Here is a 20,059-nt window from a genome sequence, read left to right on the forward strand (position 1 = left end):
TATTCAAAACTATTTAAACGTTTTTTCATGGTTTTTCCAATACAAGCAACTGTAGAGACTCTTCGTCTTCAGGATGCAAGCTTGTTCACTAATGACGTTGCTATAACTTTTATGCTAAAAAAAAAACTTAAAGATGGTATTCATTTTATCAATCAAAAATTACATTAAGCTCTCATTTTACGAATGTATCATAGGAGAACAATCTGTAAACCTGCAAACTTATGCTAACATAAACATAAACAACTAAAAATCAAATTTTCTTAAAATCTTCCCTTAGCCTGGCTCATCAAAAGCTGATTGAAATTGTTTTTTCCGAACAATTCGTATTTGCTGACAGGTTCTGAATGTCAACATGTATGTACTTGCAATCTGGTTGTGAAACACATGATATCAAAACCTTGTTCCAGTCTCTTATTTAGATATTTAGGCAATAACATGGAAAGGTAACTAACCAAAAGTGGTATGGCCACAGATTATATATGGGAAACAGATATAAAGATCCTTGGTACAGTAAATGTTTTTGGAAATGATATTTCGCTGTGTGGTCATTCACAAGACAAAAACTAGCTTGATTTAATATCCACCATCCACTAAACTCGACCAACTAACATCTCCTTCTTTATTCTTTTAGAAAATAAAAACAACAATCATTTTCACATTTTTTAAAAACTAAAAGCTTTAAAGTGAAAAAGGTTTATATTAAACCAAAATGTTGTTGATTCCATGCTGTTTTACAAGTATATATAGTCCTGGTGTAAGAGGAACAGATCCGTTCGTCAGATACATCAATATTTTATGGCTTTCAGTTATAAGTGAAACTATTTGATATCTGTTCCTAAAGGTAAGTTTTCTAATGCTAAGAATAAGAGAAAACGCATAACTTTACATAAAAAAGTGAATCTAAATCTAGCCTGGAAAAAAACCTATCATTTAATCTATGCATTACGTAATAAAAGTTTCATAGGAAGAAAAATTGAATTAGTTTCAATTTAATAAATCACGAACTTCCTTTTTTCTCCTCATACAGAATCCTACAGTAAATACCTCCTAACACTACTTATCCACCCCACCCACAAACTTTAACATTCCTGCTTAACTTGATAAAGTAAAATAATAAGAAGTAAAATAATACCGAGAGAAGTAAAACAAAAACGTGAAAAACTGCGCAGTAAAATTTTAACGGAATAACATATTAACATGACGCTTGGGATAAAGTGTTCCATTCCGGGATTTCGGGATTGTAAAAACCGCGGGATCCCGGGAATCCCAACCCTAAATGAAAACCAACATTGTGCAATATTTTGAAACAAAATTAGAGAAGGTATATGAGGTACTGCAAACTAAGAACTTAAATTTAATTTGTTACAAATAACAGAAAAAAAACAAAAGTTAAAACTTAGTGATTTTTGCGATGTTCTGTTCGCAATAAAGATGGCTTCAATGCATAGTCAAAAAATCTTCCGTTCTTCTTCGACGATAAAAGCCTCATTTATGATCAAATCTTTTTTATAAGGACCTTTAAATTAAAAACAAAAATTTGGCAGAAGAGCACCTTTTAAAGATAAACAAGAGCAGATTCTGTGAGTGTGAAAGATCACTTTTGCTTTTTTGTGACCTGAAGTCGACATGGATTTGTTCCTACTTATGTTTATCAAGAAGCTGTCGTTTTAATTATTTTATTTCGTGATGTAAATATAAACAAATAATGCGAAAAGATTCATGCAGGGGCCAATCCTATAAAGCTGAAAATGCGTTATTTACGCAAAAAAAAAACAGATTGCAGATTACAAAAATTTACTTAGCGTAAGAAAAATCCTGTTTTTTTGCGTAAATTACGCATTTTTCAGCTTTATAGGATTGGTTCGGGTCATGACTATTAAAATCTAAATTGGTACTTGTTTTAATTGATATTGGAATTTTAAGCATTGAAAAAAGGGAATTAAGAGAGAAAGAAACCGTAAATCGATACTTCAAATGTTCAAATTCTCAAAACATCACTCAATTCTTTTGTTCAACGTCCGTAAATAAAAGTACAGGAAGTTTGCACATCCACCATGTATTTGCGCGCGAAATAGATATTTTTAAATATTCGCAAAAAAAAAAAAAAAAAAAAAAAAAAAAAAAGATTTTAAAACAGGTACACGTTGTTCTTTTATATAAGAATTTTTTTAATAATAAACTGGTACTAGAAGTCCCAAATTCTTAAGAAACTGTTAATACTAAGTTACTTTTCGATAAGTAACTTATTTTGTTAAGAGTTCTAGGAATATTTCCTAATTTGTGTTCTGTTCAGGGACAAACCTGACCAAACCTTGTATTACGTTGAATGATTTTGATGGAATTCAAATAATTTTAGTTGACTGTAAAACTTTTTACCTTACTTGTTAACATGTTTTCAAATAGCATTTTATGTAATTTTTCTCTCTTTTGATATTTAAGAAACTCTTAAGAAACTTTTAGTACTAGAGTTGTAAAAAAGTACCCTTAAAATAAGAAACTTTCTAGTACTAGCTCGTTTGCTTATAATAAATTAGTTTTGCAAATGTATCTATATATTTATTTTATTTGGTGAGAAAAAACTGAAGTTGTAGTTTGTTTTTCTTTCTGCAGGTAACATATAGTTATTGCATCATTTAGATTGTGCTTTCTGTACACTTCTTGATACATTGAGTATGGATGGCTCCTGCTTTCAGTAATTCTCAGATGAGCATTATTCTTTTTTGTAAGGTTTTCAAATTTCAGAAAACTTCTTGAAGTCATTTTGATTGTGCATCTGATCAAACCATTAGTCTGCCCAGTCATGAAATGAATCTGCAAACCTTATTCAAAGTGTACCTTGTTGCAGGCATAATAATGAATTCAAGCATAGAGAGAGTGAATTCAGTATTATATTTCTTTTTTTGTTAGGAGTTTCTTGAAAGTAAAATAATTGAAAATACCTTTTTTCCTACGTATAATGTTGATACAAAAAATTTAATGTCACATTTCCAGCCCGATTTATCAAAGATTTGTTCTGTTTCATTCACAAACTGATATTCAATGTTTGAAGATATTGTGTTGCCACCAAGTGAATTGTTCATCACCAGCCAGAGAATCCTGTCCAGAATGAGATGCTTACAGCTAATAAAATGTAATTTGGTTTCTTCTTCTCTGAGCATATTTGTTGCCATTTGATAACAACTTCATTCCTTTTCCCAGTATTAAAATTGTGTTAGCGATGACCATCATTATTGCATTTCATGAGTTGTATTCATCAAAACTTTTGATAATTTCTGTAGCAATTGTTTCAGCATTGTTGTTTTTTAAAAAAGTTGAATGAGTTTTTAATATGCTTACCTTCAAAATACAGGACCATTTTTCTCCAACTTTTAAATTATTTCTTCTTTTAACAATATCTTCAAATATTGACTTATAAATTACTGCTTGACTTGGAGTTGAGTTGCCAATACTATCATATGAAAGTTGTTTGCATATTTATCAATCTTATTTAAAAGTTGAATTGTCAAGCTTTGGTCATATTACTTGATTCATTCCATCAAATATTCAAATATTGTTCTGTAATTTTTTAGTTTTCTTGAGTATTTCCAATATTCTTGGCTTTCTTCTTTTGATTTCTGGTTTTGAGAAACTTTGAAGAATTGAGAAAAAAAGAAAAACATTCAAATGTCATAGAACTTTTCTGAAGCAATATTCTTTGTCATTATTTATACAGGCGTAAAAATGTTAATGTCTTGGTGCTAAAAATATTAGAACTGTTTCATGGTAATTTGGAGATGCTGAATTCAAAATTGACATCTTTTTTTTTTTCATTATGGTACAATCCAGTAATTTGCATTTGGAAAGTGTCAATATTCATTTTTCTTCCAGTAATGATTCTTCTAATGACACACTTCCTCTTTTTTATGACTGCTAATATCTCATCAGATTATTGGTCCAAATATCTTTGTTCTTCTATATTGCAGTTACTATTCTCCAGATTGAATTTCTTCAGTTGAACTTCTTCTTTCTCCCTAATTTTTCTTGACATCGTTACTAACTGCTAGATATAGTTTCTGTTTTCAGCAAAGCTGAACTAATTGCTAAACATGTTCATTTCAAAATTAAAACATAACTATTTGTGTTTTATGCTATTAAAATCACAATAAATTCAGCCATTATGGTAGTTAAACTAAGCAAATTACAGCTGTTTACCTTTCTAACATCTAACTAATTATCTACTTATGGAATTTCCCTCAAAATAAAGGTATCAGTTCAATATCTTTAACAGCCATAACACCCTTAGTATGTGAAAAAATTCAAAAATATATATAGCCAGACTTCAAAATCTTATAATCTATCGTTCAGTAGTTTGTTCCAGCTTCAGAAGAAACTGGTTTAGTTTAGATAAAAGAAAAACTGGTTGGAGAATATATCTAAGGCACTTTGATAATAACTTTTTTTTTTTTTTGAACACAATCTGCATTGTTACAATATAAAATGGAACAAGAAAATATTGTCAGAGGAGAGAAGTTCAAGCTGTCTACATGCGGAAACCATCTCTTTGATATAGTAAACGTAAATGAAATCATGCTAAAATGAAAGAAAGTAAATCAGATCTTATTTCGATTTGTTATGGAACAATCAAATGTATTAGAATGGTCATAAAACAAAACCAAAAAATAATTTTCCACTTTATACAGAAGTTTCTGAAGAAAGTTTTGTAAAATTAAGAATTAATAATAAAATGATTGAACTGTAGGAAACTTTAGATCCTTTCCATGAATGAAAAGCAGAATTCTTTAGTAATGATCAGATAATCATCAGAGATATGTCAAGAATAGTACAGAATTTATCAAACTTGTAATTGAAGAGAGAAGTATTGATAATCTTAATTCAATGGTAGGAATATCTTTAGATGGTGGTCAAAACTTCTTTAAAGTTATGAATAACATTTTTGATCCAAAAAATTATTATTCATCTACTGAAAAATATGAAGATTCTGGTGTGTATTGACATCATATTCTTATTTCAGAAATGTCTCAGAAGAATTGTATATGATTAATTATATGCTAGAAAATCTGGAGTGAGGAGAATTTCAACCTGGTGGTCTGGAGAACAGTGTTGCAGAACTTATATTGTGTAACATGTATTGCTACTGAAAAATCATCAAAAAGTATGGTGTTGAAATGTTTTTTTACATGTTTTTTGTAAACTTTTAAGAGTCCCAGAAAGTCCTACAAAGCTTCTTAGATAAATTCTGACTGATTTTTTTTAGGGGTGATCTTTTTTAAAAGTTTAGAGGAATTTTTGGACATTTTTAAATATATATATATATATATATATATATATATATATATATATATATATATATATATATATATATATATATATATATACACATATATATACATATATATACACATATATACATATATATACATATATACACACATACATACATACATACATACATACATACATACATACATACATACATATATACATATGCAGGGAGCAAATAAATTAACAGATTAAGAGCTTTTTAGTCTTTTTTTTTTTTTTTTTTTTTAGTTGTTAAAATCATAATATTTTGATCATTTGATTTTATATTTTATTCTTAATATCACACTATATTAGAAAATTTTGCTTTAATTCATTCTGTAATTACTTTAATAACAAAAAGATAATGGATCAAGTAACTTATTTTAAAATGTTTACACTGAAAATTAATCTTTAATACTTCATTGGAACTCCTTTTAGTTTGACAGCTGTCATGTCTCACCATTGATTCTACCAAATTTTGGTCTCTTATGGGTCAATTTAATCCTAAGCTTTTAAGATTGCATCTTTCAGATCTTCTTTCTAAATCTCCAGTTTTATGGTCCAAAAATGCCCATAAATGCACAATTTAAATTGTGGTAGCTCTGGTAACTGTGCTGGCCATTCCACCATTTCTACAGCATTTTTCAGTGAACCATTTTTATGTTTCCTTTACTGAGTGCTTAGGATCATTGTCTTGCTGGAAGATGAAATAGTTTTTTAACTTTAACTTTCTGGCAGAAGAATTGAGTTTCTTTTTATGAATGTCTGTGTACATTGCAATATTAAGAATGTCTGTGTAAATTGCAAACTTTTTAGGCTCCATCTGATGTAGGTTATACTTTGACTCATTACTCCATAAACTGTTCTTCTAGTAGTCTAGTAGTAGTTTTCTTAGTTGTCTATTGACACATTGACTTTTTAGTCAATGCTAATCTTTGTTTTATATGACTTTCAGTCAATAAAGGATTTTTGAGGATTCTTGTGACTTTGATTTTATGGTCTTCTTCTACATTTTCAGCAAACTTTCTCTCAGATTCAAAGTGGTTTTCCTTCACTTGAATCTTTCTTCTATGACCTTCTTCAGTGCAACTACTGATATTCTTCAGGAACATCAGTAGTTGCACCAAAAATTCTATTTTTTGTATTTGAAACTGTTGTGAGGGTTTGTGCCTAAAAATTTACTCTGAAAATATTTTTATATTTTTTCATTTATTGTCATTTTATATATTTAAATAATGAAATTTTAAATGGAAAAATTTTAAAAACTTACCTAAATGGAATAAATTTAACAATAATTTTTTTGGTACAATATTTTTCTTGCTCACATTAAATGTAAATATAAATTTCAAATTATTCTAAAACAATAGCAGATCAGCAGAAATATTCCTGCACACACCCATTTCTGATAATAATAAGGTTCTAATTTAATCAAAATTTGTAATTCACTGTTTATGATAAAATAAGGAATTCATAAAAATTAAAATTACTGTGTGTGTATGTATGTGTGTGTGTGTGTGTGTGTGTGTGTGTGTGTGTGTGTGTGTGTGTGTGTGTGTGTGTGTGTGTGTGTGTGTGTGTGTGTGTGTGTGTGTGTGTGTGTGTGTGTGTGTGTGTGTGTGTGTGTGTGTGTGTGTGTGTGTGTGTGTGTGTGTGTGTGTGTGTGTGTGTGTGTGTGTGTGTGTGTGTGTGTGTGTGTGTGTGTGTGTGTGTGTGTGTGTGTGTGTGTATTTATTTATTTACATATATATATTTACTGTATGTAGTTAAACATTTTATTGGCATTGATAAAGAAAAATGCTTCATTGTCACTTTTTACTAATTTACTACATCTTTGCAGTTTTTACTTACAAATTTGGTAAGTCATTGTTTTATTTTTCATTTACCATTTACTTTTATATTAATAGCAGAAAAACTTCAACATGTTGTTACTAGTAACATGTGTCATCTGTAATTAAATAATATTTCATTTTCATTTTAAGAAAAATGTAATCAGTAAATGTAGTATTTATTTAATGTATATTATTGATTTTATATCAACTTACTGTTTGGTTTAAAGTCTATCAAGAAATATTGATTGCTACTAGTGTAACTTTAGTGTGCTTAAAGATCGTTCAAAAGGCTTGCATATCTATGGATTCAGAAATCAAACTTAGTAACTGTACTCACCCCTCGAACTGTTTAAATCATGTTTACTGTGATGATAAGGTATCACCTTGCTTTTCATTATATCTTCAAAACAACTCAGCTGTAAATCAAACCATACTTCCACATACCTCTGGTTGCTGGTATCAAAATGAAGATGAATTTCTTTATGAAAAAGAATGCTATCTTAAACATCAAGCAACAAAACATGGATTCAGCTCTTACATTTGTTTATGTACTGGCCACCTTTGTAATGCAAATGTTATCTTTAACCAAACACTAATGAAAAAAAAGCCTACCGTCAAACCGAGGACAAGTTAGTCCAAAAAAATCAGTTATTTTTTGACATGATTTGTTATTCTGTTTTGGTTTTATAAGTATTTAAGTTAAAAATTATTCAAATTTAATTATTTTTTAAATTTGAATAATTATTATAATAAATATATAATAAATTATAATAATAAATTTGAAAAATTAAATTTAATTAGTTATTTAAATTACTGAAGTTTTATAAAGATTTTTAATTTGCAGAGCAACAATCTACCGTAGCACAAAGTAAGAAAGTTCAACACAACAATAAGAAGATTTTTTTTATCATTTTTCCATCTTTTGGTTTTGTCACTATAATTGGCATCTTGATATTTGTGTGGAGGTATAAGCGTATTGTTGAGTTAAATCAAACAAATTTGTTACAATTGCGTACTCCTCCCAGCCCTCCTATTGCTACAAAATCCATTAAATTCTATGAAGCAATATCAAATGGGGAATTTGGTCACATATGGAAAGCCTTTTATGAAGATAAAATAGTAACTGTCAAAAAGATACTTGCGAGTCAAAAAGACCTCTGGGAAACTGAGAGAAACATTTTTTTAAGTTATAAACTAAATCATGAAAATATTTTAAACTTTTATGCTGCTGAAAAAAGATTTGAAAATAATCATATTCAATATTGGATTATTACGGAGTTCCATCCACATGGCTCACTTACCAATTTTTTAACTTTAAATATCATTGATTTTAAAACTTTATTAAGCTTATCATTAAGTATTGCCAATGGGCTCTCTTACTTGCATGAATGTTTACGCAAACCTTCAATAGCACATCGAGATTTTAAAAGTGGTAATGTTTTAGTGAAAGATAATTTGACATGTTGCATATGTGGTTTTGGGTCTTCGTTTGCATTTGTCAACGATGCAGACAATGAAAAGGCTAGATTTCAGGTTTTTTTCTTTCTTTTCTTTTTTTTTTTTTTTTTTTTTTTTTTCATTTGTTTTAAATACAAAATAGTTAAAATATAAATTATTTTAAAGGGTTTTAATTAACAAATGTTTTAAATATAAATTTCCTTGAACTTTACCTAAAAATCATTTTTTTAAGATTGGTACTAACCAGTATATGGCCCCTGAAGTTCTAGAAGGAGCAATTACTTTTCAAACTGAGTCATTTTTACAAATAGATATTTATGCATTAGGCTTAGTACTGTGGGAAATTCTATCAAGGTGTGATGGCACAGAAGGTTTGAAGTTTCATAAAGTATCATTTATATAGTTTAAATAAAATGTTGTGTTAATAAAATTTTTGTTATAATTTTTTTTTTTTTACAAACAAGAATTCAAATTTTTTTTTTTTAAGTATGAACTTAAAAGCTTCTTGCTTGATTTTCATACTAATACCTCTAAAATATATGTTAAATCCAGACAGTTCTCAAGAAGTTAATTTCATTTAGCTATTTTATTTCATTGATAATTTATATAGAAGCATAAAACTTAAAATTTCTTCAAAGATTACAAAAACCACAACTAAATGATCTCAAACTGTTGATTAAAAAACATTTTACTTGGGTAAGAGGTATAGCTATCTTTTTAGGCATGTCAAGAGGAATGATTTTTTTTTTGTATTTTTCTTTGTTAAGGTCACATTGTGTCATTTTATGTTTTCTTTAATCAAATTTTTTTTTTTACATAGAACCATGTCCATTAACATATATGTAACTAGGAGTTTTCTTTGATAAAACTCAACAAGTTGAATGTATCTTTTTACATCATGTTAATGAAAGATTTCATTAGCTTAAATAACTTCATATTAAAACCCATTTGAAAAAAAAAAATCTAAGTTAAAACTGTTTATTCAATAATTATTCGTTTAAAAATATTTCAATATAATTGTTCTATTAATCATTTAGTTTTAGGTTTTGTTTGGCTAAAAAATATAAACACTTTTCCTTTCTTTTTTCTTTTTAAAAAAAAAACACAGTTCAGGCTTATAGATGTTTAGGCTTACAGAAAGGTATGTGGTAAATATATTTGTGCAGAAGTGTCAGAATTGCTTTGGAAAATTTCTGTCTACTAATTTTAATGTCTGAGATACTGAACACTAAGGAAGGTCAGTTATATAAGACATTAATTTAAGATTTCTGAGAAGCTTAATCATCAGCAATATCTCAAAAACAAGTGTTTAAAAGTGTTTAAAAAAACTTGTGATATAAATAAGTTTAATATTTGGTTTCACATAGGGTTGGGGACTCAAAAATTTAGAAATAGATTTTTCTAAATTGTACAATCAGTATACTAGATGCTAGTATTAACCTCCTTGCTGATCTAGATTCATTTTTAATATTTCTTTTTTTTTCATCCTAAAGTTCAGTTTTCATTTATTTAAGCTCCCCCCTCTTACACTGTTAAAAAAGTTTAACCATAAAAATACTTCACACCAAATTTGTAACTTTATATATTTATATATTACCAAACTTAAAAGATGTGTTTTTGAGTGGTATGGAAATGTTTCTTTTTTCAGAATTTTTAAGATTTTTTTCATTTCCTTTTTCTTCTAGCACCTGTTAAGGACTACCAAGTTCCTTATCAAAATATTGTTGGATTACATCCCTCAATAGATGACATGGTAAAATGCGTTTGTGTTTGCAAAGTAAGACCAGTTCTTCGATCAGAATGGTGGAGACATCCGGTAAGAATTTGATCATTGTTTTAAAGAAAGTCTTCTAAAATCCTCACAGAGCTTATGTTGTTTAATTATATATTAATAATTATATATTAATAGTTATATATTATTAATTATATATTATTAGTTATATATTAATAGATGATCATTTTGCTTATATCAAATCTTAAAAACATATGGCACTAAAATACATCAGAAGGTATTATAGTTTTCAGTAATAATTACTATAAACATTAGCAGATTGCTTCTTTTTGAAATTCTTTTTATAAAAAACTTCTTTCTACTGACACCATGATTCACTATCATGGCTATTTTAAAGAAGTTTTTAAATTCTGTAAATAGTGCTGCAACTAATGAGACAATTTTTTTAAATCTAGTATTTTAATGAAAAATCAGAATTGAAATAGTTTACTTGATCTAAAATCATTAGAGCTACTGATCTTTTAACCCTGGGAAGAATGTTTTTAGTCTTGTAGTTTTGTTAAAACTAATTTTTACTAAATAAGATGTAACTAAATATTAATTACAAGTTTTAAGTTGTTGCTTAGCTTAATGTAAAGATTAGGGGGAGTCATTTTGAGGAAACTTTAAAAGCTCAAGTGCATATCCAGCTAAAGTTGGAGCAAATTTGTTAAAGTTCACTCAAATTATTTTTCAGATTGATCAGATAATTTTTATGTCTCCCTCAAGAGCAGTTGTTCAAAACTTATTCTTCAAAATAGGTAAAAGTGTCCTAGGATTTCACTTATTTTCTGGTATTGATATTTAAAAATTTACTAAATTTCTGGTATTGATATTTATCTGGTATTGATATTTAAATGATATTTATGAGAGGAAAAAAAAATTTCTCGGCTAAGCAGAAGGTTAAATAAATCAGTTATGTTTTTAAATACCTAAAATATGTTTAGATGGACAGCTGGAAAAAATTCTAAACCCGTTTTAAAAACCTGCCTGAAAATTGAATAAATTTTTAGGCTTTCAAATAACTTATCTAACACACAAGAGGGGCATTACAGTTACTGTAAACAAAATGAAAAATACAATGTATTAAACTCAATAAGAAATTTACCATTTAAAAAAATTTTTCAGTGTAGCATTTTAAATTAAGCAATAATTTCCTTTATATCTTCTTAATCCTTTTTTTCTTCTAATCTTGCTTCTTCTCCCACATGGAACTCTGAAAGTTGACCTTACTTTGTCTACAGTTAGTAGTCGGTTTTGCTTCTCATTCTCTTTTTCATATCTATGCACAAAATGTTACACCATCCCATCACGTCATTTAGAATAATTATTCACAACAACTAAGATATTGGCAAACTTTTCAAAATTCTGAAATGAGGGCTGGGAGTGCCAATATTTTGGGGTGGAAGTGACAACTACTCTCACTCTCTGATTTTTCAACCCTAAAATTGAGAAAATTAGATAAGAAAATTCATCAACCAAAGGAGCAAAGGTTGGTTTTTGCACTTTCTCAATTACACTGGTCATATCTCTCTGATGTTTGTTCTTATGTTTGAAAAATCACACTCTGGTGTCTGAAAAGAAAGCAAACATCTCCAAAAGCTATTTTTTTCTCCACTGAAATAATTTTTATCTTTAAATGGAGAAAAAAATAGCTTTTATTCAAAGGACAAGTCTTGAATCTAGATACCATGTGTGCTTATAAAGAGATCCCAACACAGAGTCAATTGTCTCATCTTTATAGCAAACCTCTCTACATTATTTCATGATAGCATCAAGATCAGACTGACAGCATCAAAATCAAAAGTATGAGCTCAAATTCATGCGCTTGAAGATACTACCTACTGCAAATTTTTAAATCTGCCCATAGCTTACTGTTTTCCTATCCAAACTTTAATTGTATCAAAGCATAATCCATATACTTTTAAAATGAGGATATATTCTTCTAGTATTTTCTTGATTCCTAGAAACAGGTCTTTACCTGGAAGACAGGTACTTCAAAAAGGTGTGACTCTCCCTCAATGTTCACAACACAGCTAATCTTTCATTCTTTAGTCTTTTTTCCTGATTCATTTTGAACAGTCTAGCTGTCAAAATCAATTATACAGGGATAGGGGGAATCTACCACTGCCTTCTTTATATCTGATTAAACATTTTCTGCAGTCTGTACAGCAGTTCTTTTCATCTTCCTAAATGCTGTTAATGCACTGGCTTTGTATTTAGTAATATTAACTCCACAATTTTTAAGAGTTGTGTCCACCACTTTTTGTTTGAGATTGGTATAGATATTACTCACTGCAACTATAACATTTATTCCCATCAGAAATATTCTTAGGGGATTGTTCAGTAAGTTTACAATTATCTTAACTTCTGTGATGCTAAGCTCCTGGTCCAAAGCCTAAATGACAGTCAGCACTGGCGTAGTGGAACTAAATTCTAGTTCTGAGGTGGCATTGGGTCTTTATGGTAGGTTTGTTGGGTTGCTCTCATTGTGTGTGTGAGTGTGTATGTCTAGTCAAATGGCTTGTGTAATGGAAGACTTCTAAAACTTTAGCTTTATGTAACGTTTTAACAAGAAAATCTTAATGTAAACAATGATATAATAATTCCTCAATAAAAATGTATATAATAGCAGTACTACTGATCTTTCTCATCTTTTATACAATACTTAATAGATACTCTTATATATCTAATTCAAATATATTCTTTTAATATTTTACAAATACAGATGATAATATGCAATCAAGTCCTTCAGATCATCATAAAATAGATCAGAATTGTTGTATACCTTAATAATGAACTATGATCATTTTAATGATGTGATTACATTTGCTAAAAGAATTTTAAAATTTAACTGTGTGACTGTTGTAGTTTTGGCCATTGTCTTTCATTTTTCATTGTTTAAAAGTGTTTGAGTTGAGTAAAAAGTTAAAACTTATGTTTATGATTTATTTCATTTTCCCTTCTTATATGTATAATTTCTTTTCATTTTCCTTCCTCTTTGATCATATTTTATTGATTTGCTTAACCTCTTGTGCAACAGAAATTATTCTTTTTTTTCCTCTCATAAATATCTTTTTACTTAAAAATAAGTTAAAACCTGATAATAATATCCTTTTGAAATAAAACTATAAATAACAAATGACTAAGAAATCAAAGTTTCAAAAAAATATTTTTATTTTGATTGCCCTCAAACACCACAAGTTTGTCCTGTTTTCCAATTTTGAAGGAAAGAGGTTTAACAACATGGATCTTGAGAGGGACATAAAAGTCATTTGCTTCAACTTTAGCTTGTATGTATTTGAGTTTTTAAAAATCAAAATGTTGATTTGATTTACATTTCGAACAACAAAGCATACATGGAGACTCTAAAATATCTGATTTTAAATTTTGAAATGATGTTTTCTATTGAGCATGGTCGGTTGGGTTCATCAAGTATATTCCAAATCCCATTTACTAAGGAAGTTTTAGGGTTGGCAATCAAACTGTTATAAAAATGTTTAAGTTTAAACCTTTAAGATGCTGAGTTTCACAGCCACCTTAAACAGTGGTGTATGATAGGCAGTTTAGGTAATTTATAAAACAATGACCTCTGATGTCTAGGGAAACCCAAGGAATCTCTAATTTTATGATGTAGACAACACTTTTTGATTAGTAGGTCAATTTATATTTTAAATAATCTTAAAGAAAGTTGGAAAACACTTTTTGTTACTTGATCATTTAATTTTTTTACACTATCTAATCAATGTCAAGCTGTTGGAGTGCATTTCAATTAACAATATTTTGGCTAAAAAGTTTTTTACAAGTAGTCACTAACCTTTTTGGGAGTTTTTGAATATCAAGTTTCAGAATCTAGAAGTAGAAAATATTCTAAAGCTGTCCTGTATTTTAAATATTTTACAACTAAATGATTCAATGTTGCATGATTTTAAATAAAAGTTATTGTATTTAAGTTTTAAGTTATTGTATTTGACTTTTTTTTTTAATGAAAATAAATTAAAAAATTTTTTTCTTTCTGATTCTTTTATACAACTTGATTTGGTTATAAATTTGGTTATATAAATTTTCTTATAAATATTATCTTCCTCAATCAATGTGCAAATAAGGTATGCAAACAAATTTTCATCAAGGGATTTCCATCCTTCCAATTTCTAAATATTCTGAGAGCTTTATCTCCTTTATCTCCTTTATTTCCTTTATCTCCTTGGGTGAGATCCATTTCAATCTCACAAATATTGCACACAAAATATTTGGTTTCTGATGTTTGGAGTTTAATCTTGGTGTTTTCATAACATTCTCATGATATAACACTGCTATCACTCTTATCAATGACCTCTGAATCTGTTTCTTCACTTAGTAAACCATTCATAAACAATCTTTACAAGAATCCATGGGAAAAACTTATGACTGTAATCATTAAGCATCTTTTTCACTGTTTTCAGCATTTCCGAACCTCTTGAAACACTAATCGCTATTTGATAGATATTTCTACAAAATATCAGCAGAAGAAAATTTACAAAAAAAGTACTTCATAACAGCGTCAAAGCTGGATTGACATTTGATTGGCAGAAAAATACTCGTTGAAACTTGAATCATGAAAACCGATAGTAAAAGCATATTTAAATAAACCTCTTTGCAATTCGTATTTTCATATATATTATCTTAAAAAAAATTCTTTTAAGATTTGAACAAAAGTATTAAAAGTGTAAATAAAAATATATTGAAATAGTTACTTTTTGATTTTCTTTGTTAAAAAAGAACAAACAAATTACAAACAATGTAGGAGCCCTGTTTATTATAATAATATAATAATAAACAGGGATAATACAATAATTACTATAATATAATAATAAACAGGGATAATAAGATAATTATTATATTATAATAATAAACAGGGATAATAAAATAATAATTATATTATGATAATAAAGAGGGATGATAAAATAATTATTATAATATAATAATAAATAGGGATAATAAAATAATTATTATATTATAATAATAAACAGGGCTCCTTTATTGTTTGTAATTGTATTGGCTTGTAAACTTTACTTGTACATAATATGTTTTTTAAACCTCGAACTTCTGATAATTAGTTGATGATAATTAGTTGATGATATTTAGTTGATGATATTTAGTTGATGATAATTAGTTGATATTAGAATACACGGATATTTGTTACAATGTTCCTAACCTAGATTGTTCATGGATTGTTTATTTTTGGAAACTGTTCATCTTTGAAGTCTATAGATTCTATAAAGGATTTGTTTATTTCATTCAAAACAACACTATGTTTTTTTACTTTAATTAAAATGGGTGTATAAGCAAGATATTATGTTAATATTACCAATTATCTTTTCACAGGACGGTAACAGGATATTTTTATCTTCTTGATTCTGAATTTTTCAAAAAATGTAAGCCATTATGTATTAACTTATTTATAGGGTGTATAACTCAATGGTTCAAAAATAGTTAAAAAAAAACAACATTAAGTTTAGAATCTTTTAAGTGGTGACAATTATTTTTAAAAAAACTATACATTCAATCAATATCAATATATTTCGTGTTAAGGATGTTACAAAAAACACAGGTCATTGCAAATAGTAATTCACTAATAAAACACAATGGCCTAAATAAGATTAGAAAAAGACAAGAGAAAAACATAAGAAATAAACTAGTCACATAATAAAATACAAAAAATCTCAGTCAGCTTGAACAATATTTAGAGGTTGAACATGGCTTTTGAAGTTTAGGATTGATTGGCAACATTTGCAGCATTTTGTATTTTGACAATTGTTTTTTAATTTCAATTTTAAATGGTTAATCAACTCAGGACATGTGGTTTTATTATTATTGTAGTTTAATTTAAAGCTTAACATAACAAAATAATATACAACTTACTAACAGTATTGTGTACAAACAAAATAAGGTTATGTTGTACTAATAAAACTTGGAATCAGCTCATTAATCCTTGATATCCTTAATCCTTATTCATTTGCATTAGCAATTATTTCTTTGCTGAAGAGTTTTTTTTTTTGCAATAACTTTTCTATTAGCTTACAAGCTCTTGTATGAACCCCACTGTTGCTTCAGGTTGTATCAAAGCAGATCCCAATAACTTGTTCCTTTACATCCAGTTCCACGAGACTTGCTATAATAGCCTTAGTCATGGCTGCTCGAGTTCCATATGGTAGTTTTGGAACAATGAGAACCTTTTCAGTGTCTCAACCTGTCATTAACATAGGCAAGTAATCAACTTTTTCAGAAACTACATTGGTGATATCTAGCAGCAATTTCTCATCCCACTGTACAACAAGGCAGGTTTGGATTTAACTCTTTGCTTATCCTTTTTTGCTAATTTTTACTTATTATTTCTTCTAGCTTATGAATGGGGCTACTGGTAGTGTTAAATCATTATTGTTGTGTCCTGAACTTGTTGCTATAACAGCAATGACTAAAATAGTTTTTCTATTAGGCATCTTTGTTCTGCCTAATGCTGCTTTAAGTCTAAGTGTTGTTAATTTATCTCTGCATTCTTCAGTGTGTGCTCTTCATTTTCACATTATGAATGCTGTTCAAGATATTTATTGTTCTATTCAATGACTTTAAGCATAAAATCTTCAATTGCATCATTAATTTGATCCTCAAGATCTGCTTCACTGTTTTTATCTGTTGAAATTTCTTTTCTTATTTGTTCCTTTTTTTCTCTCCTTTTCTGTGGTCTTTCTTTTTTATTCTTTACATACAACTTTAATCAACTTTAACGTACAACAACTTTAATCAACTGATAACATACAACCTTGTCTTCCATTTCTCTGTGCTAATAAGAACTGTTTCTTTGTTATTATTGCCAACATTTCCATAGCATTTGTAATATCAAACAAAATTTTCAATTCCTTCAAGAACTTAGATTCATTTTCTGAACTTTTGGTGTTGACACATTTCTCAATATCAGCTCCCACATTTTGCTCAGTTTTTGGTTGAAGTTCTTGCCGTAATAAAAAATTCTTGTTCAAAACAAACCATGTGAAACTGTAAGCACTTGTCACCATAGGTATCAACATGATCAAGTTTAAATTTCTGAACTGAATTGATTTGATTATAAATTTGGTTATATATTTATATTATTAATGTAACTTTATTTTAAAAATATCATTTTTGAAGGATTAGAAAAAGTTGAAGTATCATCTTTTATTTAAATTGCATTTCGCTCAGTTTCAAAAAATTTCAAAAGTTTCTTAAACAGCCTAAACATGAACCAAAAGAAGTTTTGTTGAGAATTTCGATGGTTTTGTTCATTTTTATATTTGTCACCATGTAAAAGTTTATAATTTGAACATTTAAAAAAAAAAAAAAAAGAAAACATTTTCTTAAGCAGATTGATCCACTCTGATCAAGGGATTTGCCTTGGCTCATTAAAATTATGAATTTTCAATTTGTTGATTTTTTACATTTGATTTTAAAATTATGTCAGATGCTTTTATAATTTGAATATTTTTAAAAAAAACAAACATTTTCTTTTTTTCATTCACAATTAAAATTATGAATTTTTTAATTTGTTGATTTTTTATATTTGATTTTAAAATTATGTCAGATGCCTTTTTTAAAAAAGTTTTTATCAGTTAGTTTTTTATATTTGACTTCTTTTTTTTTTTTTTTTTTGAATTTTTAAACTTATGAACTAACAATTTTTATAAATTTATGAAATTATTGTAAGACCAAAGTATGGGCCAGCCTGTTATCTCTAAAAGATATTTTTCAACTAAAATTCTTATATTTTAATTTGTTGTTAATTTATTCTTAAAAAAAAATTTATAACTAAAAGATGTTTCAGTTCATAAGAGCTTAATGCAATTTGTTCCCTTAAAACCATTTTTTTTTAAGGCATTAACTCATCCTGAGGTAAAACAACACATGCTAAATAAGTGTTCATTTAAACAAAATATACCTTGCCAATACGTTGCTTGAATGAATGTCAAGAAATGTGTTTATCATGCAATGTAACAAAATTCTACTTGAAATTTGAATATTTATGTTTATCTGACACTCCCTGTTAATCAGTCTCGTCACATAAGTCTCGTCATATAAGATCCGTAAAGTTGATAGATCCCAATATTCATAAAATATAGTGCACAAGGTACTATTGACATAAAAGCGTTATTTGAAAAAATGCTTTGTTTTTTCAATTTTAATTTTAAGGGTATTTATGTCTCTTGCTCCCAAAGCTGAAGTTTTTCGCAGCCCTCAAATGCCAAAATTACTAGAGACACCAAAAAATTATTTGTGAGCGTTTGTGATAAACTTAAATAGTTTTGATAAATTGCAAAATACATTTTAGGAGGTATTTTTGTTCTGCTTAAATATTATTATTTCGAAGTAACAATTTAAAAAAAAAAAGACAGATCATATAAACTTTGAAAAAATTTTTTTTTTCAAAATTTGTCGGATCTGTCAACTTGCAGTTTTATGAGTTTTAATTTTAAAAACATTGTAACTAGGGTTTTTTTTTGTTTCCTGGGGTAAAAATTCTTTGATAAAACGAAAAAGAGCGATTTACAGGATAGTAGCTGTTATTGATTTTTTACCCCAGACGGCGTGTTTTGTTATAACGACTATGAATACTTTATTATGTCATTTCTTAAATTTTAGTTTATAAATTTCGTTATTAATGTAGTTAATTATAATACATTTGTATAATTATATAAAAAATATAATTTGTTAAAATATATTTAAAAAGTTTTAATACATTTAGTTTTTGTGCTTTTTTTCGGATCTGGTTGAGTCATTTCTTTAACAAAGATTCTTATAAGAAATTCGTTGTATTGAGTCAAACTTTGCTAAATTTTCAGTGTTATGATGTTAAAGTTAAATCTCACACAGTATACATGAACAGCAGATGTAACAGATTTGCACTTTTTTTCAAACATTTTATTATTCAGTTTATTCGACGTACTCGGCGTGCATTTAAAATAAACGTTTAATGTTTTTTACTTTATTTTGTTAAGGTTTTTAAAGATCTCTGTGAAACAATAGAAGAATGCTGGGAGATGGATCCAGGAGCTCGCCTATCTGCTCAACGCGTTTCTGTACGAATAACAGATCTGCTTAAAGCTTGCTAAAAAATCTCAAGACGACGTTCAAAATAATGGCTTGTGCTTTCTAGCATTTTCAGACATTCTAATTACGAATAAGTTAGTTACACATCGTGTAAACCCAAACTTTTCGAGAGAAAAAAAACAAAGTTTAGATTATCGTGTGCTTTCGATTTTTATCTATATTTTAAAATGTCCTTTGGGTTTTTATCGATTAAAAATGGCCGTTATCATAGAAGTTGCGAAATTGGATGATTGAAATTAATTTTCTTAAGGAAAAAAGATTCTATCCAACAATATCAATAAACTATTTTATAAATTATGAGCAAAACAATCTATAAGACCTAAAAATAAACAATCTAATATATAAAGCCCAAAGTTTGTATGTGGGTGTGTTCTTTATACAAATCCGCAATTTTGATCCGATCCTCACCAAATTTTGCACAGATCCCCATTTTACCAGGGGAAGGTCATAGGGTGCTTTTCGTCCCAGAATTTTGACCCTAGTGGGTACCTTTTTTTCTAGGGTCATCCTGATTTACTACAAAGGGGACCCAAAGTAGGTAGAATTTAACCAAGTATCTTTACCAAAAGTTGTTCACCACGGT

At 28.0% G+C, this 20,059-nt stretch overlaps 1 protein-coding gene across 4 annotated transcripts; it reads left to right on the forward strand.

Moving 5' to 3' along the window:
- Positions 1-2,178: 2,178 nt before the first annotated feature.
- Positions 2,179-19,607, forward strand: LOC149877237 (activin receptor type-2B-like). Of its 4 annotated transcripts, XR_016448143.1 has the most exons (8): positions 4,902-5,152; positions 7,065-7,156; positions 7,397-7,759; positions 7,975-8,663; positions 8,821-8,959; positions 10,274-10,404; positions 16,416-16,680; positions 19,365-19,607. XR_016448143.1 is itself a non-coding variant. In XM_090074422.1 (6 exons), coding segments are annotated over exons 1-6 (1,437 nt in total). In that variant the 5' UTR covers positions 2,179-5,151; the 3' UTR covers positions 19,479-19,607. The 4 variants fall into 4 exon arrangements, 2 of the variants coding, with proteins under 2 accessions (XP_089930548.1, XP_089930547.1); XR_016448142.1 differs by lacking the exon at positions 4,902-5,152 and having other exon boundaries at positions 7,009-7,156; XM_090074422.1 differs by lacking the exons at positions 7,065-7,156; positions 16,416-16,680 and having other exon boundaries at positions 2,179-5,152.
- The last annotated feature ends 452 nt before the right edge of the window (positions 19,608-20,059 follow it).

This window comes from Hydra viridissima, unplaced genomic scaffold (assembly GCF_058129835.1).
Source record: "Hydra viridissima isolate aposymbiotic clone 2 unplaced genomic scaffold, HvirCarnegie_v1 scaffold_16, whole genome shotgun sequence".
Taxonomy (NCBI): Eukaryota; Metazoa; Cnidaria; class Hydrozoa; order Anthoathecata; family Hydridae; genus Hydra; species Hydra viridissima.